General features: G+C 35.5%; 3 protein-coding genes across 3 annotated transcripts in view; 2 read left to right on the plus strand and 1 right to left on the minus strand.

The window, feature by feature from the left end:
• The window catches only part of LOC128235268 (DNA polymerase epsilon catalytic subunit A-like), a 42,091-nt gene extending 40,110 nt beyond the window's left edge, over positions 1–1,981 (minus strand). Inside the window, exons 1-4 of the mRNA XM_052950072.1 lie at positions 1,844–1,981; positions 1,526–1,658; positions 1,168–1,248; positions 662–799 (exon numbers count right to left, since the gene is read on the minus strand). Of these exons, the coding sequence (XP_052806032.1) occupies positions 662–799; positions 1,168–1,248; positions 1,526–1,658; positions 1,844–1,905 (414 nt within the window). The 5' untranslated portion in view covers positions 1,906–1,981. The remainder of the gene's footprint in view (positions 1–661; positions 800–1,167; positions 1,249–1,525; positions 1,659–1,843) is intronic.
• Positions 1,982–2,176: 195 nt separating this feature from the next.
• On the plus strand, positions 2,177–14,361 carry LOC128233728 (39S ribosomal protein L40, mitochondrial-like). The gene is made up of 6 exons (XM_052947548.1): positions 2,177–2,232; positions 6,377–6,457; positions 6,676–6,768; positions 7,103–7,189; positions 10,668–10,866; positions 12,103–14,361. The coding sequence occupies exons 1-6, from the start codon at positions 2,210–2,212 to the stop codon at positions 12,268–12,270; spliced, it is 651 nt and encodes a 216-aa protein (XP_052803508.1). The 5' UTR covers positions 2,177–2,209; the 3' UTR covers positions 12,271–14,361.
• Positions 14,362–21,410: 7,049 nt separating this feature from the next.
• Positions 21,411–26,935, plus strand: LOC128233868 (uncharacterized). Its single transcript, XM_052947735.1, has 8 exons — positions 21,411–21,637; positions 22,529–22,641; positions 23,451–23,637; positions 23,909–24,082; positions 24,679–24,718; positions 24,876–24,898; positions 25,433–25,854; positions 26,049–26,935. Exons 1-8 carry the CDS (start codon positions 21,544–21,546, stop codon positions 26,292–26,294), a joined length of 1,299 nt encoding a protein of 432 aa, XP_052803695.1. The 5' UTR covers positions 21,411–21,543; the 3' UTR covers positions 26,295–26,935.
• Positions 26,936–27,911: the final 976 nt, after the last annotated feature.

Here is a 27,911-nt window from a genome sequence, read left to right on the forward strand (position 1 = left end):
CATATGTGGTTTCCATTAAAACAGTGCAGAGTTGAAGTTTAATTATTTCAATTTCTGCCAGTCCTTATAAACTTTGCATACTTAAGCTTTTCTTGGATTGGGGCGATTGCTCACATGAGTTATCGGTGTGCCTGGCAAAGATGCGCAATCTTAAAAATGTTTTCAATCAGTATTACAACATTGTAAATTTGGCAAGAGCACACACAAATGCCTAGATCTAAATAAATGAACATTCAGTTAACTTATACAAAGGTAGGTACGAAAAATAGTTCATACAGGTTTCCCAAACATATTCATAAAAACTAAGAGAATCACTTTTTAGACCTTAAAAAATAATTGTTAAGCGAAAAATCATCACAATTACAAGGTAAGGATTTTTTACCGAATTTTCTTAGTCAAGATAATTTTCTTGCAAGTGCCATTCCTATTAAGCTGTCGCTATGGAGCTTTATTCTGTCAAAATTAATGGCACTACATGTTTTAAAAATGTGTCTATTTTTTTAATTTTAAAAAATTTGGGTCGGAGGCCTTTATTTGGTAGGGTCAGTTAACCCAAAACAAATAACCAGTTTAGAACACAACCAGTGGGTCAAGCTAGATCTGGTTTGATATTGCTCGACCTGCCCATCATTTTACTTATAAAATGTCCCCAGTCTATTACCAGCTCAAGATCCTCTTTGTTAACAGTTTCGACAGATGCAATCTTCCCAGAGAACTTCTTGGTCAGGTAGGCAGCAACTTCCCGCTCAGTTCCCTTCTTACACAGCACATAGAAGTAAGGCCTATACGGCAAGGTTGCCTATAATGAATTTAATGATCTTTAGTGATTTCAATGCATAGTGTTCCTTTGCAACATTGGGACAAATTTGAAATCCACTAAGAATTTTATTTTCAAATTCCTTCAACAGAGTTACCTCCTCCATTCAGATTATACAGGTTACAAGATGCTTTACAAATGTCTTAACAAGAGTGTACCACCAACATTTTCTTCAACTGAACAAGAACCACAACTGAACAGTTGTACAACCCTGACAGCCTTGCAGGCATGGTTCAAGTTTAGGCAAGATGATGCAACTGCAATCACTAGTCATCAAAATTTTTCTTTTGGATGGACAAGCCAGAATTCTTATACATATGCGCATTTTTATTGTAACAACTTCAAGATACCTTAAATCTCCCACCATCATCTTCAACAAAGTAGTAATCAACCGCACTGACCAAGCGTTTGTCTTCATCCATGATATCAGCCTGAAAATACAACTTAACTTGTGCACCATAAACTTAAAAAATACCAAAATGTGAACTATTTGCTCCTAAAAAAAGAATAAGAACAATAAACCAACAAAATAATGCAGGGAGAGTCAAGTGCAAAATTGAGATATTCGTAATTCAAGCAAGAGTCCTGTACTGGTTAAGATGGTTTCTGGGCTTTCTAAATTTCTGCATTTTAAGAGGTATCCAATGAGATGTAAAAATCATACATGCAACAACTTTGTTACCTGGTTAAAAAGGTTATAAAACTGACCGGGTGCATGTTGATCATCCAACCACATCGCTCCTGTGGGTCCTTGTACCTCTCAAACCCAAACTTTACGTCAATTTCGTCATTCTGTCTGGCCTTCGTTACGCGCTTTTCTGCAGACTCTTCTTTACTGTAACTTGATTTTATAATTGCACATTAACTTCAGGAGTTAATTAATATCATAAACTGATGTGCAGCCTCAGGAGCATATAATGAAATCGCAAACCAAAAAACACCTTCGACCGTTTTGAAATATTTGAAACAGCCTTCATTTTAGATTTATTTAGGAAGACATAGTTAAAAGAATGAGAAAATAATTACCCAGCATTGTTTTCTCCTTTACCAGCGTCGGTTTTGAATCTTCCGCTGTTTTGAAGCACCATTTTTTTGTGAGAAAGACTGAGACTATTTCAGCATGATGTCCACCACTCTCCCGGCAAATTTGTCTTTGGCGCGAAATCTAAGTCGCGACCTTTGACCTACCACGGTAAATTATTGAACGAAATTTGATTTGTTTTATATATTTCTTTGTAAACGAGGTAAATAATATATCATAGAAAAACGATATATAGTAATAAAAATAATATATATATATATTTCACGATAGAAACTCTCAGTTTGTTACCATAAATCCAACATTAAAATATATTTTTTCGTTCACTGGTTAATCACAAAATTGTCCTCATCATGAATTTATGTAAACTTATCAGGTAAAAACCCTCAAAGAGTTTTATAACATTATACAAAACTTATTTATGTTAAAGGTATTTGTTTTCATGTTCAGCAGTCATAAAGGCCACGGCGCATGTTCAGTATAATTTGATATGTAATTGACATGTAATTTCGTGACCTATCATCTCTGATTTCAAGGTTACATCTTACCATATTTTGATACAATTTGGGAAAAGAAGGTGTTATCAAGATGTTTTGGTAACCATATTGATAGGAATCCAAATCCCAATTATAAGATTGGGAGGTTAAGTTCTAAGACGCTAAAATGACTGATTGTGAGTATCTCAGATTAGACAGGATCCGTTTTAGTCTAAAATTCATCCTTCCCTTAACGTCTCAACAGGCTTGAGACAATACTATTCATTTTAAGAGAACAGTTTACATTTTCATTTACATTTCTGTTTTAGTGAAATTTAAAAAACATCACGTTAATATATAGAGAAGCTTTGAAGTATCTTTTTGTACTGTTATGGTATTAAAATGTCTAAACTTAGCTGTTAAATCATAAATTGATACAAAAGAAGTTATATTCTGAATGTTTTCCTGCTTATTCTAAAGATTAATAAACTTGACACCCCTACTCTTAATGTAAGTTATATATAATAGGTTCATCCAAAAGAGTGGTTAAAATGGATCATTCCGGTTTGGTCATGTGATGTTACTGTATATAAGCAGCGAAAGGCATAGAAATGTTTAAAAAAATAAACCATAGTAACCCTCTCTGTATATGTACATGAACGTTTAAAGAACATGTTGGGAAAACAAGTAATGTCAACGCACTCTCTGGTCTTGAAGAAGTTTCAATAATTAAATAGTGAGACAATAGTCGGGCATCGACAACAAAGTGGTCAGTTCATATATATATTAGAAATATAAATACATATAGTGGGCGAAAAGTCCTGTTCTCACAACACTTTCTTGTCAATGAACTGATAGCGAGTCTTGCCCATCCTCGAAAAAATACCATTCTTACACGTAAATGATTTTAAGATACAGCGCAATATCTAAATTACAACTGTAGTTAAGACTAGAGAAATGAAACCATATCCAATATTCAGAGCTGTGGGGCCACTCTACATGTCATTCATCGCAGGTTTCGCGGCATTTTGGGTACAAAATTACTCCTTTGGCGAATATCCCATCAACCGATGGGGGTAAAACTCCCCCTTAGGATTCAAAATTCTGTTTAAGTCACACTTGGGGATGTGACGGGGTCAAGCCATAATGCAGCCATTATAGGGCGCGGGCAGACCTTTATAAACTCAACAACAACAACAGGAATAGTTAGTTCCTGTCTCATGTTGATGGAAGAACATCACGTTAATATATAGAGAAGCTTTGAAGTATCGTTTTGTACTGTTTGGGGCGGGTTCTGAACTATTGGTGACTAGGAGAAATAAACTGAAGCAATACGTTACAGCATTCGCCAGAACATTTTTCAACTGCAAAGCATCTGGTAAATTAATTATTCAAGAGATTTTCCTGGCCAAATTGCCCACGGTACACAATGAAGTGTATCAGGGTGATCCAACAATGATCATTTGTGTATTTTTTGCTTGTAACATGGATATAAATTGATACAATGCATCACTCATGGTCTGAGTCACCAAAGTCACTGAAATTTAACCTCAATTTTGCTCTGCCAGAGAGGTTAATTTGTTTCTCCAGAGAGGTAGAATTAGGCACTTCCGCAATAAAGAAATCATAGTAACCAGGGCTTCTAAAAACCGGCAATTTCCCGGTCTGGACCGATTTTGGCCGAGCAAGACCAATTTCAGTTTAAAAAAGTGTAAAAAAAAAATCGGTCCAAAATTTTCTCTTTTTTTTAGAATTTCGGTCCAAAACGACTAAGTCAAAGTTGTAGAAATTGTAATACACAAACATTTACGGGTCATTCACACATTCAAAACTACCCCCAATAGGTCATAAAAGTGTCTTAGTTACCATGAGACTGATGCGACCAGCTGCTTTTTCCGCTACGCTGAACACTCTAAAGCCTATCTGTTAATTAGCAGACCCTTGCGATCGGTCCAATCACGTGTTTTGGTATTGGCAGAAGACACAATTAAACAAACTATGTGTTAATTAAGTGCTTGTGCAGCTATCCTGATGAAGTGTTAAAATCGGTCCATATTTTCACATGGCAATATGAATATGCTATGTTGTCGTCGATCATTACATGATATATCCGTTTGTTGATTACCAAACTGTTAAATTTAAATTGTTCTTTTAAATTGCATATGTCATTGTTAATCCGAACCTAGTCATATATAGGATATCAACAGCGACACGCTTGATTAACTACATAGGCTGGAAGCTGAGTGCGCCGCTTACGACATTTTAGTTCGCAGTTATGAAAAAATCGTTGTCGATATCACACTTATAGCTTTAAGTCCCAATTATAAATCTAGATAGATATTATTATACACGAGTATCAGTTGAATGTTGACCCACTGTAGATGCATTAAGCAAATAAAACATAATACTGTATCACTTTTTGTTGTCTGACCGCTTCCCGACAGCCTAAGTTATTTACGATCGATGAGAATCTCATTTGAATTAAGCTTGTATCAATGACTATCTGAATCGGCTATGCGGCTCTAGAACCCTCTTAGGAATTGCGATATCGCGAAAAAATATTGACAGAAAAGACATGTGTGACATTTCTAAATATTCGGACTTTTGAACAGGCCTTTCTTTTTTTGGGGGGGGGGGGGTCGCCGGATCCAGACAGATTGTGGCTGGATCCGGACCGATTGAGGTTCCAAAATTTTAGAAGCCCTGATAGTAACATATTACACTTAAAAATACTTACTTAAACACAAAATTATTAATAAACACGCCTAAAGCCAATAGTTACTTCTTTGAAAGAATGAGTACGAAACTATATTTCTATCACATTTTCGCAGTGGTGCAGAATCTTTATTATAAACCTTTCTTTAACAAAGTCTAAAATTTTCAAGTGATTCTTGCATTTTTTGGTTGAGAAAAATGTCCACCACATCAATGTATTTACTTAAACCATCAGCCATTTGATTTGCTTCATACTTATAAATGTATAAACACCTTTAAATGGCGTAAATGGAACCCCTTTCAATCCCTCCATTTTCTTACCATTTTTTGGGACATTGAAAACAGTGCAAATTTGGTTGTCCCCCTTGTGGTTCATGCTAGTTATATTTTACCATGTAACTGCAATTTCTTTTGTTTAAAACAAGCATAAAATGCATAAAAAAAACAGCTTTTCCTTTCGTTTGTAACGTTTCGTCCTATGAGACAGACAACAAATATGCTTATTAAACTTTTGTTAAAAAGAGTTTCGATATTAATTTGAATTTATATTTCAGTTTAGATCATATCTGACTGGTATTTAAAAAAATGATGTTGTCTTATCATGAGGCACACATACCAACAAATAATGCACCAAACGAATTATATGCTTTAACCCTGGAACCCAAATTGGAATTAATAAAATTGAGATTACGAAAGAAGTAGCATTTCATATTTTAATTTTAAAAATCAAATTGTTAATTTTTTATTTTTAAATTTGGCAAAAAAGTATACATTTTAGCATTAGGAATCACGAATGTGGCCAAAGTTTGGCCCCAAAAAGGTAAGAAAAAATACAGTGCAATATTAATTTTTCCAAGAAACTTAGACAGAAACACAATTCACTTAAACTGAATCACTTCTCACAGATAACAATGTCAACATTTCCAAAACAATAAATTAGGATCGGGACTTAAAAAGGGCTAATGGAACCACAACATCATTTAAAGTTAAACTTTTATCACTTCTAGTTTAAAATAGGAAAGTTTGGAAGCTTCATGCTCATTTATTCAGAATAGTTAGGAAGATTGACATACAATTTGAAACAAACATAACCATTATTACATCAGCACAAACAATTATTATTATGATATTATTTTATTTTTTATTTATTACATTAATTTTTGGAAATGATTGTCTAAAATTGGGGAAAGAATTATACATGTTTATTATTTGAGAAGTAGCTGAATTTTGGCCACTGCTAAAGCTTGATGAAAAAGCCATGGCCAAAAACTAAATAGAAGGATTGCTTTACAGGTAATTAATGTGCATTCATATTCATATTAATTTCAGATGTATGTCTGTTTCAAACAGCGGGGGTCATGGATTTCACAGCTCCACAGTAATAGGGTTTGGAGTTTCTCAAGTTCACCAGTGAGTATATTAAAGATTTCTTCATTATATCCATTTAATCATTTTCATGTTCAATGTGGAAATTTTCATGTCATAGTCTTTTTGTTTTGTTTCTTAAACATTTCTATCTTGAAGCCATTGTCTCATATTGTATTATTAGTCTCTTCAATTGTACTGGTTGTCATCAATTTCCTGTTTGTTTATTGAGGTAATAAAACAGTGTTTTCTTTGGTAACTAGGGGCATTCCGACCGTATCAAAGTCCAAGAAACTTCTACTGATGTCACAAGAACAGCTAACACGCCGGAAGAAAAAACTGGAAAAAGAGCTCAGGTAGTTACATGAATCTTGATAAGAATCTTCAAATGCGGAATAACCTTGTGTTATTTTGTTTACTCTATTCATATTGTGAGGAATATTTGTATGTCAGTGGCTTGTTTTTTGACCTCTTTTCACAACTGGACAGGAAGATTGGGTTGTTTTGTTAAAGTGTAAAAGCTAACCATAATTGGTTTAGTATATTTCGATTGAAAGGGCTATATAGAAACCCCATTTGCAGTATTTTGAGTCAGATGTGAATTCCTTACCACCAATGTAGCTTAATTTGTCATAAAAGCCTATCTACCTTGAAGTTAAAATTAATCATTGTTTAATGATTTTCAAACAGGCGTTTGTCACGACAAACCATTCGTGACCTACGACCAATTGAGGAGCTGGAGACACCGCCACAACTGAAGAAGGACATCATGTCAGGGTAAATGCATTCTGATTTAAACCATATCATTATCATAATATATAATTATGCTCTGCATGGGTTGCCACATAAAAGGTCACCTTCTGACATCGTTACTTATTTAAGCAAATCTGGGGCCTAGTTTTGAATCATTGAAAATTAGCATAAGGTAAGTTGATCTGGTATCTAGCTGGGATTCAATAATTGTTTTGAAGATTTAGCTAAAAACACAAATTAAGCAAACTTTTCCTGAATCTAATACGTACAGCTCATTTGGTAGCATGACTGATTGCAGATCAAATGGATCATTCTGCTGTCTGAATGTGACTGATTGCAGATCAAATGGATCATTCTGCTGTCTGAATCACCATAACCACAATTATTGTTTTTCACACAAATCATGAAACCGAAACTTTGTCAGTCAATGATCCCAAATGGTTCTTGTGTACTGTTTAAAAAGTCATTTGGGTCCTGATAATGTTCCTTTTCAAAAGTTGAAACGTACGTTATTATTATTATTATATACCAGATTGTAAAGTGCTTTATATAGAAATACACGTTCAAAAGTGCTTTACAAATTATATGTCACAGAATATACAGGTAGACAAACAATACAACATGAAATGAAAACAAAATTACCTTTCACAATAATAAAACGTCTAAAATGAATTTTCCAATGCCTAATTGTAATTTAAAACATCATATTTATAAAAAAAGAGATTTTATAAAACATTACAATATCATTAAAACAGTCTTTAAAGTTAATGTAATTTTAATGTTTAGAAACAATGAATATGCTTTACACACACAGGTACTGACACTATATGTATGAGTAACTAAAGGGATCAGTTTGAATAGGAACCCAACACATTGTTCAAATATATTGCATACACAGCACACTTACATTGTAACTTAAGCAACTTAAATCTAAGTAATGAAGTCCTTACCTTTGCACGGTTGAATGTCCCTTATTCCCTACGCTGGAGGTGTGTGATTAATCCCCAGAATATATATATATACATATTTGAAATTATTTATCGAAATTATTTATCGTTATTATATCAATTTGATATTATAGATAATCACTTCCCGTACAATTAAAGTGACACTTTTCTTCACATTTTTTTTTAAATTGATACTCGGTAACCTTCAAAAGAACCATTGTTTTCTACATTTGTTCATCCATTTTGGTATATTAAAACATTTGTATTAAATGTGTTAAATCTTTTTGGGGAGTAATAGTGCATCTTTAAATGAAATAGTGAGTTTTGAATGCCTTTTTGAAACTTGCCAATGGTTTACATTCCTTTATACAAGAGGGGAGCGTGTTCCTCAACCTTAAATAACACTTTTTTTATACCCCCGACAAACGAAGTTTGAAGGGGGTATATTGGAGTCACCCTGTGGTCGGTCGGTCAGTCCGTTGCAATTTCCTTGTCCGGAGCATAACTTAAAAACTACTGGATGGAATTGGATTAAACTTCATACAATGACAGAGCATAATGAGAGGAAGTGCAGTGTACAATAACCATAACTCTATTCTTGCTTATTACTGAGTTATTGCTCTTTGCTACTTTTTTTTGTCCGGAGTATAATTTGAAAAGTACTGGATGGAATTCATTGAAACTTCATACAATAGTAAAGCACAATGAGAGGAAGTGCAGTGTTCAAGAACCATAACTCTACTTCAGCTTATTACTGAGTTATTGCCCTTTATTTGTTTTTTTGCTGTCAATTTTTTTCCCAGACATTAACTTGCAAACTACTTGATGGAATTTATTAAAACTTCATACAATGGTAAAGCACAATGAGAGGAAGTGCAGTGCACAAGAACCATAACTCTATTTCAGCTTATTACAGAGTTACTGCTCTTTGTTCCTTTTTTCTTGTCCGGAGCATAACTTGAAAACTATTGGATGGAATTTAATAAAACTTCATACAGTGATAGATCATAATGAGAGGGAGTGCAGTGTACAATAACCATAACTCTATTCTTGCTTATTACTGAGTTATTGCTCTTTGCTACTTTTTCTTGTCCGGAGTATAATTTGAAAAGTACTGGATGGAATTCATTGAAACTTCATACAATAGTAAAGCACAATGAGAGGAAGTGCAGTGTTCAAGAACCATAACTCTACTTCAGCTTATTACTGAGTTATTGCCCTTTATTTGTTTTTTTGCTGTCAATTTTTTCCCAAGTTTCTTGTCCGGAGCATAACTTGAAAACTATTGGATGGAATTTAATAAAACTTCATACAGTGATAAATCATAATGAGAGGGAGTGCAGTGTACAGACACAGCAATTCTATTTCAGCTAATTACAGAGTTACTGCCCTTTGTTACTTTTTCTTGTCCAGACCATAACTTGAAAACTATTGGATGGAATTTAATGAAACTTCATACAGTGATAGATCCTTATGAGAGTGAGTGCAGTGTACAGGAACCGCAATTCTATTTCAGCTAATTACAGAGTTACTGCCCTTTGTTACTTTTTCTTGTCCGGAGCATAACTTGAAAACTATTGAATGGAATTTAATAAAACTTCGTACAGTGATAGATCATAATGAGTGGGAGTGCAGTGTACAGGAACAGCAATTCTTTTTCAGCTAATTGCAGAGTTACTGCCCTTTGTTACTTTTTTCTTGTCCGGAGCATAACTTGAAAACTATTGGATGGAATTTAATGAAACTTAATACACTGATAGATCATAATGAGAGGGAGTGCAGTGTACAGGAACCGCAATTATATTTCAGCTAATTACAGAGTTACTGCCCTTTGCTACTTTTTTCTTGTCCGGAGCATAACTTGAAAACTATTGGATGGAATTTAATAAATTTTCATACAGTGATAGATCCTAATAAGAGGGAGTCTAGTGTACAGGAACCGCGATTCTATTGCAGCCAATTACAGAGTTATTGTCTTTTGTGACTTTTTTCTTGTCCGGAGTATAACTTGAAAACTACCGGATGGAATGTAATAAAACTTTATACAATGGTACAGCACAATGAGAAGGAGTTCAGTGTACATGAATCACTACACTTTTTTAGCAAATTACAGAGTTATTGCCTTTTTCTGTGTTTTTTCTTTGTCAAACTTTTGTCTGGACAGTAACTTGAAAACTATTAGATGGAATAGCATAAAACTTCATACAATGATAAATCATAATGAGAGGCGGCGTTCGGGGGGTATTTATCACCTTCAGTGATAGCTCTAGTTTAATTCTTAAATCTTTCACAAACAAGCTTTTTTTGCCTTTGTTTTTCAACATATATATTGTTGTTTTTTCATCATTCAAAGCATGGTATATTTTGAAAACCTTGTTGGTAACTTATTATCAAGTTAACCATAATAAAAGGGTGTAATTGTCATCAAAATATTTTATACTACAAATGTCTTACTGAAACATTCATTACTTTTCGGTAAGGTTAAGTTCTGCTTCATATGTTTTCCATTTTGATATTAATTTTATTATTTTGATACCCATACCTACTTTGAACAGGCGGCGGGATCGTGCAATAGACCCTCTGACCCCGGAACAACTGGAACAGGAAATCCTCTTGGAAAAGGAATGGTGTCGTCACAAGATGGCTGAACACCTGGAGAACTGTCGCGCCTTCAACCGGCTCTGGAGGACCCAGGACAGAGCCTTACAAATGCTGAGGGAGGAGTCAGAGGAGCTTTATATACAAGCTAAACAGGTGAGAGTTGTCTAGTAGTTGAGGTGTCTCAATTGGTCCCCATTAAGATGTGAGAGTGATCTGTTGGTAGAGGTGTCTCAATTGGTCCCCACTAAGAGATGAGAGAGGTCTGTTGGTAGAAGTGTCTTAATTGGTCCCCACTAAGAGGTGAGAGTGGTCTGTTGGTATAGGTGTCTCAATTGGTCCCCACTAAAAGGTGAGAGTGGTCTGTTGGTATAGGTGTCTCAATTGGTCCCCACTAAGAGATGAGAGAGGTCTGTTGGTAGAGGTGTCTCAATTGGTTCCCACTAAGAGATGAGAGAGGTCTGTTGGTAGAGGTGTCTCAATTGGTCCCCACTAAGAGGTGAGAGTGGTCTGTTGGTATAGGTGTCTCAATTGGTCCCCACTAAGAGGTGAGAGTGGTCTGTTGGTATAGGTGTCTCAATTGGTCCCCACTAAGAGGTGAGAGTGGTCTGTTGGTATAGGTGTCTCAATTGGTCCCCACTAAGAGGTGAGAGAGGTCTGTTGGTAGAGGTGTCTCAATTGGTCCCCACTAAGAGATGAGAGAGGTCTGTTGGTAGAGGTGTCTCAATTGGTCCCCACTAAGAGGTGAGAGTGGTCTGTTGGTATAGGTGTCTCAATTGGTCCCCACTAAGAGGTGAGAGTGGCCTGTTGGTATAGGTGTCTCGATTGGTCCCCACTAAGAGGTGAGAGTGGTCTGTTGGTAGAGGTGTCTCAATTGGTCCCCACTAACAGGTGGGAGTGGTCTGTTTGTAGAGGTGTCTCAATTGGTCCCCACTAAGAGGTGGGAGTGGTCTGGTGGTAAAGGTTATGGCTTTATGTACAAGCTTACACGTTGAAGTCCTGCTCCATACCGTGAGTCATTTAAGATGTAGCTTATGAAATGTGTAAAATCTGAGAAGTATTACAGTTTTGATTTCATAAGGGCTTTATTTTCAAGATTTTTCATGGATCTTTTTAAGTTGATGATATAGAACATGGCGGGATGTTTATTCAAAAATGTTTTCTGATTACTTTAAAAGGCTCATCACCAACTTAAACATTGAGAAATGCGCAAAAAGCAAACTGAGCACAAGAATTGACAAATCAGAATATCTGAGTAAAGGGATTAAAGTAAAGGTCTTTTAGTCAAATATGCGTGTACTAACGGGTTGTCAGATTAATTCAGGAAAAAGGGTGTGTTCATGTATTGCATGATTCTTGCATCATTCTAAAACTTTTCTATGCTATTTTCAGCTTGACCCAAAACTTCTGGAGTACAGTTTGAATGGACCGGTGAACACAATGCCGATCGAAGGCTACTTGGCTCAAGATGGAAAATATATCGATCACACCGATTACTTTGACGATTTGGAAAAATATGAGGAATTTGCTCAAAGCTTGTTAGACAAGAAGAAAAGATAAAAGCTAAGATCAAATACATGTACTTTTTTCGAAGAAAAGTCAAGATAATGTGAAATTGTTTGTGTAATCATTGGTGGTGACTTTGTGATATCTTTTTTAACTTTGGTTAGAACTTAAAAACTCAGAGATTCAAATGACATTTGATACATATGTTACCAGTTACCGTATTCATATGAGTTGTGTACCATTTAATAACTGTTTAGTTACGCCCATGTAAAGACAACAACAGTTGAGCCTTTACACCCGCTTACAGTGCTCTTATTGAGGTTTTTAGCTCGACTATTCGAAGAATAGGTGGGCTATACTACTCGCCCCGGCGTCGGCGTCCGGTTAAAGTTTTAGGGCAAGTTGGGATTTTCACTTATAAGTCCAATACCTTTCATTCAATTGAGTTAATACTTCACACAGTTGTTCAGGGCCATCAAATGATGAGGTTAGATAACTCCATATTATTCTTTACACAGATTATGGCCCCTGATTGACTATGAAACTCAGGTTAAAGTTTTAGGGCAGGTTGGGATATTTATAAATAACTTCTATACCCTTTGTTCAATTGACTTAATACTTCACACAGTTGTTCAGGACCATCACACAATGAGGTTACATAACTCCATATTATCCTTAATACAAGTTATGGCCCCTGATTGACTTAGGTTAAAGTTTTAGGGCAGGTTAAAGTTTTAGGGCAAGTTGGGATGTTCACTTAAAACTCCAATACCTTTCATTCAATTGAGTTAATACTTCACACAGTTGTTCAGGGCCATCACATGATGAGGTTAGATAACTCCATATTATTCTTTACACAGATTATGGCCCCTGATTGACTATGAAACTCAGGTTAAAGTTTGAGGGCAGGTTGGGATATTTATAAATAACTTTTATACCCTTTGTTCAATTGACTTAATACTTCACACAGTTGTTCAGGACCATAACACAATGAGGTTACATAACTCCATATTATCCTTAATACAAGTTATGGCCCCTGATTGACTTAGGTTAAAGTTTTAGGGCAAGTTGGGATTTTCACTTAAAACTCCAATACCATTCATTCAATTGACTTAATACTTCACACAGTTGTTCAGGGCCATCACATGATGAGGTTAGATAACTCCATATTATCTTTTATACAAATTATGGCACTTGATTGACTATTGGACTTAGGTTAAAGTTTTAGGGCAGGTTGGGATATTTATTAAATACTTCACACAAAATTGTTCAGGACCATCACCCAATGAGGTTACATAACTCCATATCCTTAATACAAGTTATGGCCCCTGATTGACTTAGGTTAAAGTTTTAGGCAAGTAAAAGTTAAGGGCAAGTTGGGATTTTAATAAAAAAAACTTCTATACCTTTCATTCAATGCACTTAATAAAATTCAAAATTATTTACAATCATCTTACAACAAGAAACATAACTCCATTTTAACCCTAAATACAAATTGTGTCCCTTGAATATATATATATATATTTTTTTTTCTTTTGACAGGCACATTTTTACATTCTTAACCAGTTTTTTACCAAGGGAAAACAAGGAGGGCTATACTATATGGTCATTGATTTTTTATTATAATTTTTTTTTTTTTTTAATTTCTTTTGAAAGGCATATTTGTATATTTTTTACCACATTTTCATAATGGGAAATCAATTTATTTGAATGACTTGCGTCATTTTTCGGGTGGTGGGAGGGCAGCATCAAAGTCACCGTATGTATTGAATAATTTTAGTTAGGTTTGACATAAATAGACCAAACTTGGTATTATTACATTGTTATTGTATTCACTTCTAAGTCAAAGCGGCGATGTCGAGCGCGCTGTCTTACGACGGCTCTTGTTAGAATAGTTATGAAGTTTCTCATAATTAATGACCTTTATGTGTAATGTGTAATCTTTAATAAAAAAATGAAAGTATTTTTCATCCCTAGGACTGCCAAAACATTCTGTGTTATTATAATTGTGTTTCATCTTTGGTGGTGCATAAAAGTTGCTACCTTGTAATGTGTATTTCCACTATGGCATACATGCACTAGTGGGTATTATTAAGGTATATTCTGTTTGCAAATACCTTATGAATGCAATAAATTTCAACTGTATTTTATAGTTTTTATAAACTTTTCCAATGTTTTGAAGTAAAGAACATGTCAAGACTTTCCTTCACCGGATAGTTTTACTTGCTAATGATTTGCCCATCGTAACGTAGTAAGACTTCACATTGATGTTGTTATCACAGGTATAACACACATCTCATTTTACATTTCATTATATTCTATAAATGTTTCAAGTATTCTCTATATAAGTTAAATTTGGAGGAAGATGACTATAAAATCTGGTAATTGGCTAGTATGACCCTGACAAGGCGAAAGCACGAATACCATTTGCATCACATTGCCATGTTGATATATAGTTTAATAAAATTTGGTCAATATTTGATACTGTTAGAAAGTTACAGCTGACACACAAACTATAACAATGAATTCCAATGAGCTGTGTGACCGTTAAATGCTTCCTGGACATTTGAGTTGAGAGCCCAACTGCCATTTGTGACCCACCTCCCACTGGCACCGGATTTTCAAACTCAATCATTTTTTAAGTACAAAGTGCATATTTAAAAAAAAAAAAAAAATCAATATTTTTTTTACATATTCGGTATTATAATTTTTAGTAAGGAATTATAAGATTTTTTTTTGATTTTTTAAAAAAATGATTGAGTTTGAAAATCTGGTGCCAGTGCCACCTCCCCATTCTGAGACACATATACAACTAGGATATGATCTGCACCTTCTTGTGCTGGACCGGTATTCATAAAACATCTTAATTCTTAAGCCATTTCCCAACTGAAGTCATTTTTTTTCAGTTTTGTATCTCACTGGTCATAATATCATGTATTAACTAAATGATCTCTAAAATAATTTATTTTCATTAATTTTGTTTGTGTTTTGTATTTTTAGCTCGACTATTCGAAGAATAAGGAGAGCAATACTACTCACCCAAGCTTCGGCGTCTGCGTCGGCATCACCCCTTGTTTAAGGTTTTGCGTGCAAGCACACATAGGTTAATATCTCAGGAACTACTTGAGGTATTGCATTGAGACTTTATACAATGGTACTCAACCCTCCAACCTACTTAATTAACCAAGTTTGATAACTCTACTTTGCATTTAATGCCAATAATAGGCCTTTATTATTTGACTTAGAAATTCTGGTTAAGGTTTTGCGTGCAAGCACACATAGGTTAATATCTCAGCAACTACTTGAGGTATTACATTGAGGCTTTATACAATGATACTCAACCATCCAACCTACTTAATTAACCAAGTTTGATAACTCTACTTTGCATTTAATGCCAATAATAGGCCTTTATTATTTGACTTAGAAATTCTGGTTAAGGTTTTGCGTGCAAGTACACATAGGTTAATATCTCAGCAACTGCTTAAGGTATTGCATTGAGACTTGATACAATGGTACTCAACCATCCAACCTACTTAATTTACCAAGTTAGATAACTCTAGTTTGCATTTAATGCAAAATTATTGCCCTTTATTATTCGACTCAGAAATTCTGGTTAAGGTTTCGCATGTAAGCACACATAGGTTAATATCTCAGCAACTACTGGATGAATTGCATTGAGACTTTATAAAAATGGTACTCAACCATCCAATCTACTTAAATAACCAAGTAAGATAACTCTACTTTGCATTATATTCAAATAATGGCCCCTTTTTATTCAACATAGAAATTCTGGTTAAGGTTTTGCATGTAACCACTTTTAAGTCAATGCTTCAGCAAATACATCATGTATTGCATTGAAACTTTACACACAGGCGCCCAACCATTTAACCTTCTTATTTGATCAAGTAAGATAACTCTATCTTTCATATTATGTATTTTTTGCCCCTTTATTATGTGACTTAGAAATTCTGGTTAAGGTCTTGCATGTTAGCACACATAGGATAATATCTCAGCAACTACTTGATGTATTGCATTGAGACTTTATACAATGGTATTCAACCACCCAACCTAATTGAATAATCACGTTAGATTACTGTGTTTTGCAAATAATGGACCTTTATTATTACACTTAGAAATTCTGGTTAAAATTTTGCATGTAACCACATTTATGTTAATATCTCCGCACATCATGTATTGCATTGAAATCTAATCTAACAGTGATCCATGCATGTTTTGCCATAACTTTTCAATCCTTACACTGAAAAGCGGCGGAATAGTCGAGCGCGCTGTCTCTGTGACAGCTCTTGTTATGTTAAAAACTTGACCATTTCTTCAATTTGGACTTTGAACACTGAGAAATCGAGTAAAAAATGACAAGATGTTTTATGAATACCGGCCCTGCTCTACAATTTTGTAAATTTTGATCACATCCACCAGATTCAAATTGAAATTGAATAAGTTACAGTTCTGACAAGAATTAGAATTTCTATCAGTAGACAAACCCTTGCCCGAGGGATTACTAGAGAACGCTTGGGACTAAGATCCCCAAACTTGGTAGGAGGTTGGTCGTGACCTGCAGGTTTGAATGTCTAGGTCAAATTTCATGCTCACAGAGACATTATACACAAAAAACTTTGTTTGATTGATAACTAGTTTATGCATGGACATACGGTCCTCGAACTTGGTTGAATGATTTCCAATAAATACTCCTGATGATTCTGATCCATAAACAATTCGCAAACATCTCTTGTAACTATGAAAACGCTGAAGTCCACATTTTACCTTAACCTTTGATGGGCGAGCAATGAAAGTTATGAGCCACACACTTACCCATACTGCTTTACAGTTCTAGTTATGTAAAGATTGATCGAACATCGAATACAATTAAAAGTTTTAGCTGCAACGGAAGGACGATGCGACTGCTTGCCATATAATCATGCAGTTCCCTTTTCGATGTATTTTCTCTCAAAACAGTTAATACTAGTAGATGAAATGGTCAACAATAAGGAAGAAACTGGGTGATATGAAAACATTGTTGCAGAAAAGAGCCTTGTTTATAATTCAACAGACAATTGTAACCACGGCCACTCCAGGTCCGGAGAATAGCGGGGACTTTGACTTTCGGTCCTTGCGGGGGACCAACTGCTGGTAAAATCCCCGCCAAATGCCCCGAACTCCAGGGACCCTATATAAGGCTCATTCCCCTTTATTGTTGACGCAAAGACGAAACCCACGCATGCACCCGGCACTGCGGGGCCGCCTGGAAGGTAAAAACACGGCCCATTTCCCTTGCTATCCCTGGTATACCCCCGGACCATGGGAGGGGGCGTGGTTACAATTGACTGGTGCATAACACTCCCTTCCACGTTTTATTCAGCATGAATAATCACTCGCGTATTGCGATTCCATGATTCCAGCGAACGCAGCATCTTTAGAATATCTCTGAGAGTACAGAAATGACACTTCCGTCAGCTATTGGTCAAATACTAAAACATGCAATGTATGTGTTGATAAAATCTAAATTTCACTTAAACAAAGTCTAAAAATAACACTTTTTCATGCTTTCTCATATAAAACTCCATTCAGGTAATATTGAAGAAGAGGTGTTGACACTTTGATGTTCATATAAATAATCAAAATAAAATATTGGAGGAATACTACAACAAAAACAACGTCAGGTTTAATAATTTAAACATGTTCAAAGGTTTACGTGTTTTGTGGTGATAGCACAAAAAGGGAATTATCCGTTTTGTGATTTCGTATGCTTACAAACATCAGTTATTTACATCTGGTAAACAAATGTGTTCTAGTTGTGTTCGTTTTTTTCACTGATGATGTTTTCGAAGAAAGAAAAACTGAAACTGAAACTAAATGTTTGATTTTCAAAAAGTATCTTAATGCCTTAAAATGCGTACTTGAAAAAAAGTGGTCAAGTTGTTCTACAAACCCTTGAGAAACCTGCTTGTATAAAGATATATTTCACTCTCATTTTCCACTGTCTCTGCCCAGGACTTATGGAATTAATTGGTTAAGCAAACCTTTCTTTATTTTTCGAAACTATATTGATAATTGGGTTAATACGGTCCAATTGAGTGTCCCTTTTTATCAAAGTTTAGCTACGCCCATCCAGATCAACCATATTGAATCATGTTGAATACAATTCATGAGGACTAACAGTTTCTTTAAGACATTATTTACTGGTCGCTTTCTATGATTTAGCAGCCAAGATGGTTCATAAGCGCTTAACCGGTAGGATATTCAAATTCAAATATTGCATTCTACTGAAAATGGAAGAGCGCAGTATGACCCTCTGCATTCGAAATACCTCGGTCATTTTCCATCGAACCTTAGATGTATACGAACGGTTTACGATTTCACAATTCTTTACATTTAAATACGCTGCAAGTAGATCGCGTAGTGATTATAATATAGCAGTTAAACGTTAGAACTTTACTCTCGGGAATTTTTATTATTTAAGCAAAAATGCACTTCATTGGCAATTATTCAAACTTAGTAAAACAAAATACACGTTAGAACACTCCAATTAATTAATATTTTGTTTTTAACGAACTACTTCTACGGACGGTAAATGGCCGACCTCGCACAGGTGCACCAAGGGTAACTACTCCCCGTCAAGACGTATATTTACGTCCACGTCATTTGCGCGAACCGGCTTTTTGACGACACAAGCAACCGCAGTCAGGATCGTCGGAACTCGTGGTAGACCGATACATCGTTGGACTGTGTCTAGACGTCTCAGAGACTATCAAATTCGCTGCCATCGCTCTTTTCGAGGACCCATTCTTTCGGAACGTCATCGAAGACCTATTTTCGCTTTGGATTGAAAAATAAGTTAAAACCCCACACTTTGACACTCTACTCGTTGGATTACTTTGTACTTTGTTCGTGCAGCACATATAAGGGCATGAAGGAACTTAAACCTCTGATAAACATCACATATAGTACAGTAGATACTTCACTTTAATTTTACATACGGAAGTTGACTATTGTCAGTCACATTAATCTTTTGAATGAGTTCTGAATTCTTATTACTATGATTCGCTTATCCTGTTTACTCATCTTTTCTAAGTTGAGTTCATTTCATTTTTAATGTTTCTAATGCATTCAGAGAACGACACCGTTGACTGTCACTTAAGTTATAGGTAGATGATGTGAATTAAAATCTTAATGATTAAGAATGGGCGGAATGAGCGTAGCGAACGAGCCTTTCTTAATTGTTAAGATTTTAATTCAGGTCATCTAACTGCCTTAGGATACAACCTCATTGGCTGACACATGTTCAACGCAAAATCTGACGCAGGGATTATGTATCGGATGAGCGGCAGTGGGCGGATCTTTAAACTCTCGCGAAAAGTGAAACTCTTTAAGATGCACTCTTATTCCCACATGAAATTGAACACAATTACCACTTTTGTTTATATATTCTGAAAAGGTGAATAAATGTACAAAACAATGGTTCTTATGAAGGATACCGAGTTTAATTTGAAGGAAATGTGCATAAAACACGGTATTTCTACGTTATGAGACTATAGTAGATCACAGTAAATCTTTTAGCATTCACCAATTATTTAATATTTTTGCGTTTTCAGCATTAAATACACGGTCACAATCTTGTTATTAGTAATTAATATTTTCCATAAATGCATAATTTAGTATGTTGTTAAAGGTTTACCACTCAAAATTATGTTTATTATACATGTGTATGAATTGATTATGAACAAGAGTGTCACTGATTGCCTATCTGCAATATCATTGGCTGTCAATGTTGGTTATATTCTAAAGTAATCTAGTGCAACATAGAAGAACGCTAGCCGGTTTGTGAAGGCGTGTAAAGCATATTTCTCCCACCTCAGATAAGTAGATCCAATAATTTAGCTATTCTAGAAATTCTTATCTTGCCCACGGTCGAAGATAAAATGCCCGTATGGAACTTCTTTTTAATGGTCTCCACATTGTAATTACCTCCCTTGTTAAATATTTCTCGCTTCAAATGTCACCAAAAAACAGTTATCACGTACCTTTCAAGAAATAATGCTTCACTCTCCCTAGAACTATTTAAAGACCGATTTGACTAATAACATTATCTGAAACGCTGCGCGCATATCCATGATGAACCTTTCTCCCACCTCAGATAAGTTGATCCAATAATTTAACCATGCTAGATTATAAGTATCTTCCATGGCCGAGAGTGTTAGATAGGTTCATTCCGACCCGAGCGTAGGGTGTTTTGCGGAAAAGAAGTTTACCGAGTTTCCAATAAACACCCTGCGCGAGGGTCTTACACGAGCGGCTATGGTAGATGCTTTTTCTCCCACCTCAGTTAAACAAAATTAAGTAAAATGTATTTTTTGCTGGAACTCTTTTGTGCTTAGTGAAAATAATTGCGTATGGATATGCGATAGCACGTGGTTGTCATGGATATGCGCGCAGTGATTCGGGTTATGTTAACAGTCATTCGATCTTTAAATAGTTCGGAGGAGAGTGACGCATTATTTCTTGAAATGTGCGTGAAAACTGTTTTATAGTGACATTTGAAGCGAGAAAAAAATAATTACCGTTCTAAATATTGCCACAAGACAAGGTTTCCATGATGCTACAGACGACAATCTTCAACAAGGGGGGTAATTATAATGTGACGACCGTTAAAAAGGAGTCACATTATGCTTCATTTTCCTTAGAACTATTTAAAAATACCGATTTGACTATTAACATTAACTGGATCACTGCGCGCGTATCCATGACAATCACGTGCTTTCGCTTACCATACGCAATTATTTTCAATAAGCACAAAAGAGTTTCAGCAAAAAATACATTTTTAATTAATTTTGTTTAACTGAGGTGGGAGGAAAAGCATCTAATTTAGCCGCTCGTGTAAGATAGTTTCATCCCGACCCTCGCGCAGGGTGTTTTGCGGAAACTCGGTAAACCTTGTTTCCGCAACACACCCTACGCTCGGGTCGGAATGAACCTATCTTACACTCTCGGTCATGGAAGATACTTATAATCTTACACTCTCGGCCATGGAAGATACTTATAATCCTGTATTTTTTTGTTTGGTGATCACATTACTTATCAGAAGAAACAAACAACATATCTATAACCATGCGCTTAATTGCCGATTTCCTGAATAGTCACGTATTCAACGCCGATTTGGGTTTTGTCAGTACTTATAATCACAATAGGTTTAATATTCGCTGTCTGTCTCCTAAAACAACACAACTGTGATAACCACATAACATTGACTGGTGTTGATAGGTTGATGTTGTTGTTGTTGTCGTTGTTTTTTAAAAGTGTCCTAATGGTAAGATGTGTGAGTTTGTATGTGATTCAGCGTGTAGATGGATTGTGGTCAGTTTCTTGGTTATTTGTTTGGCGTGTCAATCGAATCAAGTCACTCAAAGTAAGTCATTCATTTTTTAAATAATCAATATCAACAATGTTGTATTTATAAGGTATTTATAAAAAAACTTATTTGCTGTTCAAAAGTCGCTTTTAACAACATTTGCTTACACTAACTATTCTTAACCTCGATCCAATTTTAAAGACCTATGATTTATTCATGTTCATATTACTGCCGAGGATGACATTCTGTTTCGAGGGTTAACAATATCAATGTCACACATGCTGCCATATGATATTTATTTTATTATACCGAACAAAATTAAGTACATAAACAAGTTTTAAAATGTGTTTAATGCATTTAATTTTAAAAACAAGTTTAACCAGGTAAACAAAATATAATGTAAATAATAAAATAATTATATCTAGAACATAATTCCACCGTTAATTTTCTGTCGTCTGATGTTTTTGTGTACACATTGAACAGTGACGTCACTACTGTATGTGTATAAGGGAGGCAATCACGTCATGATTTATCTTAAATATTGAAGCAGTTATTTGCCCTTATATGACATCCAAAATGTCATTGCGGTCACATGACCTGACAGTGAAATTTCGCTTGGTCACGTGTCAAAAATGTTGCAAATGTTTCTGACAGTCAAAATATCTCTTTTTCGGGTAATGGGATCTTACCATTGTAGACAAAAGTGAGGTATAATACTACTCAATATCTTTTATTCAAAGTCGGAATCACCCATAGTGAAAGTTATAGTATTCGACCATGGAATGAAAACGAAACAATTCCGTATTTATTAGGCACCTTTCATTAACATCCCTCGATATACATAGTCATGTTATGTTCTGTTACATAGTTATGTTATGTTCTGTTACATAGGCATGCTATGTTCTGTTACATAGTTATGTTCTGTTACATAGTCATGTTTTCTCTCAGCCTGTGGCCGACTTTACGGTGTAAGCCATGGAACATCGCGGACGTGTGTGCTCGAGCCGAGCAGTATTGTTGAGAGTTCTGCCAAAGTCGTTATCCGATGGTATAAGGACCAGGTATTCCATCCGCCATTCACCTAGTTTGACAGCACGGTCACTCACTGTTACGATACTGTTTAGAATTACGTGATGGGAAGCCGTTTATTGTATAAAACATATATGCACATACATTATATACCTTGAGTCAAGCATGAATACATGCACGGCCTAATACCATCGTAATAACATCTCAGTTACCATATCAAACAATTTGGAAAAAGAAATTAAAATAAAGCACATTCAACTAGATTTACTAAAACATTTGTATCAGTATATCAAGTGTACTGTGACTTACTTTTTCCGTACGAGCCGAGTGGGATGATTGAAGTAATTTCTATAGCACTGTCTTCTTCCAGGGAATTCAGTAGTATCTGCGACATAGAATGGTGTTTACAATAATACTCTTTGTATTTCATTAGATATCCAATTATATGAGATAAGAAGAGCAGACGGTAGCGTTTGTTATTGATTGTTTATTTACATGTATTGCCCCAATAACTTCTGTTTTGTATGATAATACTAGGTTGATTTGATTCTTCAGAAACAAAGAGTTATAATAATATGTCCAGATAGCGAGTTTAATAATTATACATTCATGTTAAAGACTTAGAGGACCGAGTTGATCAAGGAGAAAGTTTGCATTTTTCTTTCAATGAACATTTGTTTTCGATCGCTCAAAATATATTTTTTTATTCGAGTCAAGATAAACCATTATAGTGGTAAGCTTAATTGTACCTCTGAAGATTTTGTTAAAGATTCAATTAAGTTGTTGGCATTATTTATTTTTTGCTATTATGGAAAATCTTACAGTTTTAAACTTGTGGCAGGTGGGCATTGATAAAGCCAGGAATACGTTTAATTTGACGATTCATCGAGACAGCACGTTTGATTATGGGGTATACAGGGTCGACTGTTTTGAATTCGTAAATAATAAATATGGTGATGTGATGACGGCGTCAACAACGTGTACTGTCAATGCTACATTGTTCAAGAATGAGGAAAACACGGAGATAGGTATTTAAATACCAATGGTTTTGTTAATAGACATTTCAAGCCTTAAAATTGAAACCATTTAATAAAAAAGTTGTGCCTTCAATTTCCTATTTTGTTAAATTTCTGCCTGTTTGACATATTTTTGTGGTTTCTATTATATCATTGATTACATAAGCTGGAACTAGTACATTTTATCGACTCATTGTATTACCTGTATATAGAGTACTAAATATAGGAACTATTCCTGTAACTAGTACTACCATGTATTTCACTATCACACTCTCTGTTACAGCAACCACACCGTCGGGGCCTCAACTTGGAAGCAGTCTGGTAATCCCTGTCACCGCAACCACCCCGCTTAATGGTACTGTCATTAGCGTCGTAGCTATCTGCCTTGTCATCATCACCGTCATCATCGCTGGCACTGTACTGCTTGTGAAAAAGAAGAGGGTCTCGATGGCCAATGGTAACACAATGTTTTTATCTCAATGTCTGTTTTTTTGTTCTTGTTGCATACACTAGTATCTGATGTTCGACATTATTGTCATTAACATCTGACTCGCTGCTTCTGTAATGTTTTTTGTCCCTTAATTTTATTGCATTACCATTGACTTCGTCTTTGTAATACTCGCTACCGCCCACTTCCATAGATTAGTGTGTTGTCGTCTGTTGTAGTTTCTGATCTCTTTGCCGCAGCTGTGTTGGTGTTGATATATGTGTTACTCTGTGCCATGATACCATCCTGATATAGATATCCATAACTGTAAAACCGTGGAGAGATGCTCTAGTCAAGTAGTGCAAGCATTTGTAGATTCTTTAGATATATCTCTTCAGCTTACAAGATGTATTTGAGAAGATCATGCACATAAATGTAAAGTTAAAATACATACTTATAATGAACTAACTTGCTATTCAGAAAAGGTCCAAAATAGTTCAAAGGAGAAAAAAGTGAACTATTTCTAATAAAATGGACAGAGAGGAATAGGTCTATCATTAAGTAAGATTTTCTGATATATCTTAAATTACGATGTGCCTAATAAAAAAAAAATGTTTATTTTCCAGCAGGCGGTCGTCTAGTAAAAGACGAGGGAGCGAGATCAGGGTAAGTCACTGTTTTACAATATTTAAAGAAATGAAATGAATTAAAACTGCGCTCGCTTATTTCGAGATAACTACGTGTATGTCTTACATGTAATTGTTCATGATTTTATTTTGAGACTGCCCATTCTTTTTATAAATATATAGGTTTTTCATTTCAGGCCATGTGTGGCGGAAGATAGTAGTAAGTGGACTTTATTTTAACTTAGTTGGGAAATGCTAGCATAATTTAGACCCGTCTTATAAAACCCGTTTGTAATTTTCAAACATCCAGGAATGTTTGAGTAAATTCGATGATCGGATCTATTTAGAACATAGAAGCACGCCATACCAGCAACTCGTCTTTAAATGTGGCAATCTATCCTTGAAAAGAAGCAAACCAATATGTAGATATTTATTTCCATCTTCATCAAAAACGTTTTCAACTCGAAACTTGGAAAGATCTTGAAACTAATTCCACAATAGCAACAACAATAAATGAAGCATTAAGGCTTCCAATTTGTTCTTAATTGTTAGCTTCAAGAAGAATGAGTTCAATTATAGCTTACAGGTCCCTGGCGTTATCTAACGTAAACACACTGTTTTGTTTTGTGCCCCATTGCATCGCAAGCGGTGACTTAAAAATCGTTAGCCACAAAAACCTTAACGATTGGAAAAAGTTTCTTTAACATTGATAACATTTTGGAAGCAGCAATTTTATATATATGTATCTTTTAAGGCTCTATATACAACGAAATTGACATAAATGCTGACGACTACGCCAGAATCGACGGCAGTGCAGTTATTAAAGACTCAAGGAAAAAAACGGTCGGACGATCCCCAAGTCTTCCAAAACGACCAGAAAATAATGTAAAGTTAAGTGAATCCGACAATACAGTTGCCGACACCGGGGGAGCTTGTGCTAAAGACGCTAAGAACAACTACAACAAAGATATAGATAAACCTGGAGACATAGTTGTGTATGCAAAAGTCAATAAGAGAAAAACATTGAGCTCAAAAGACGAACAGAGAAAGTCACGAAAGTTAAATGAAGGTGGGGGTCGGTGCCGCGGAAGCATGTTGTTGCCTCACCATGACGATATGTCCGGACCGACCTATAATAACATCGCAAATCAAGTTTCTCGGCAACACTCATCTAAGGTACAAGTTTTATTCTTAAAGAAACGTAGTCTAACATATTTCAATGCAGGGTATATTTATGCATTGTCCAGATGATATAATTTAATTGTGAAGCAGTTGTCATTCTTTAAATCGTTTAAGGACTCGTTCACTCACTCCCTCACTAAAAGCCAACTTCACTCATTAACTCACTCACAGCCTTTCACTCCCAACAGGCTACAGAATCAGCCGCAGGTAACGAGCTCCAATACGCCGAGTTGGCTCATGTCGAAGCAGACGACCCGGAGCGCGGGACTTCCTGTGGCGCAGATGATGGGGCTGGAGGAATTGGAGCATTGAAGTGCCAGTACGCCAGCATTGACTTTGAGCAGAAGGCGTTTGTTGCCCCTATAAGGAAGGCCCCGTCGTCTTGGTATAAATGGAAGAATCGCAAAAAAGAAAAGAGTAAATGTGACAAGTAAAGATTAGTGAAAGGGGTGCGTGCTTTATATTCTTGAAATAGATTTTTTAACCACGTGGAGGTTGACAATTATGCAAGTAAATAGAATGTTTTATCAAATGTGATATACATGTATTTTATTCAATGGAAACTGATTATTTTTAGACGTGGTACTGTTGAAAAAATAATATTTGAACTCATAAATATTGTTTATTTTTGTGGAAAGATTTATCCAAACTTTTTGCATTATAATCATTTTATTTTGTTATTTTGAGTAATAGATGTATAGGATGCATAAATGGACAGGGCCACACAAACGGGCAAGTTAGGGGTCTGTTTATATAATTCACACAAACGGGCATATCTATTTTAGAAACCCACTAATGGGCAGGTTTTCTAATGTCATTAGGTATTGCCGATCTGATTGACAGTCAACGTACAAACAACATTTTGTGGCGCCACAGTTTCCACTGAACGAAAGAAAATTTATAACAAAAACACACGATAAATCGACTGTCTCTTTTGTTGTTTCAGCAATTACTGTCAAAAGGTTTTGTTCCACATGTTTGCAAATACATTATCAATACTATGTTTTAGCAAATATAAAACTTAAAATTGTAAGCTTGGGTTCTTCTCCAGGCAGAATAAACGATTCCCAGGGAGGCCGATTTTATTCCCCATATCCCGAAAAGCCAGTCTTAAAAGCAAGGATAGTCACAAGCACCTGTGAGGCCTATCCTACAACGTGACGTTTGTTTGTTTCCTCGAGCACGAGCCGAAGTGTTATAAAATGAGTCAAATATGCCTGGGGTAACCCGGCCATTCCATGCCGATATCCCGCGTTGCAAGCATAAAAAGCAAAGCGCGCCATCTGTGCCATCACTTAGGACCAGGCCAATGCTACACATTGGCATAGGTAGCTATGTTTTTCTTGCTCGATGTCACGAGCACGGGCCTCAGTGCTATAAATTGGGTCGAACATGCATGATGTGGCTCATCTCATGCCCCTTTCCCGCCTAAACAGCTTACAAGTTGAATAATGATTTTTATTTTCAATATATGAACATAAACAATTAAGAATAAACTAATTTTATGAGATGTATTAAATGGTTATAACTGGAGTTATCACTGAATGTGATGAAAATATCCTCGCTCACCCATGTGTAGGAATTCCAAATAGTTTTCAAAATCTGACCTTGTGTGACAAGATATGGATCGGACACATCTCTCTCATACAGTGTACTATGGTGGTAACTTTTGCCAATTTATTTAAAAGCCGACATTGTCGGACAAAAGAGTAGTATTAGAGATTGTATTCTGGTTAATGTCCTTTCAATGTATTGTACAATTAGACCTGCCATCTGGATTTCTACATTTATATTTATTAGTATTATAAAAAAAGATCAATACACAAGTGTTAAGCCTACACAATACAACATTTAGCCACATCGTGTACGAGGACGTATGGAACACCATACAGACGTACGTTATGGTACACAGAAATAAAAAGAATGTGACGCAAACGATGTGGGTTATACATTCTAATAGCAATCACATTAGAATGTTATCCCTCCCGCAATTACGAAATGAATGCGTGCGAATCCGAATCCTGTGTACCAAAGAGTGTATAACTCCGAAC

The sequence above is a fragment of the Mya arenaria genome, chromosome 5 (assembly GCF_026914265.1).
Source record: "Mya arenaria isolate MELC-2E11 chromosome 5, ASM2691426v1".
Classification (NCBI taxonomy): domain Eukaryota; kingdom Metazoa; phylum Mollusca; class Bivalvia; order Myida; family Myidae; genus Mya; species Mya arenaria.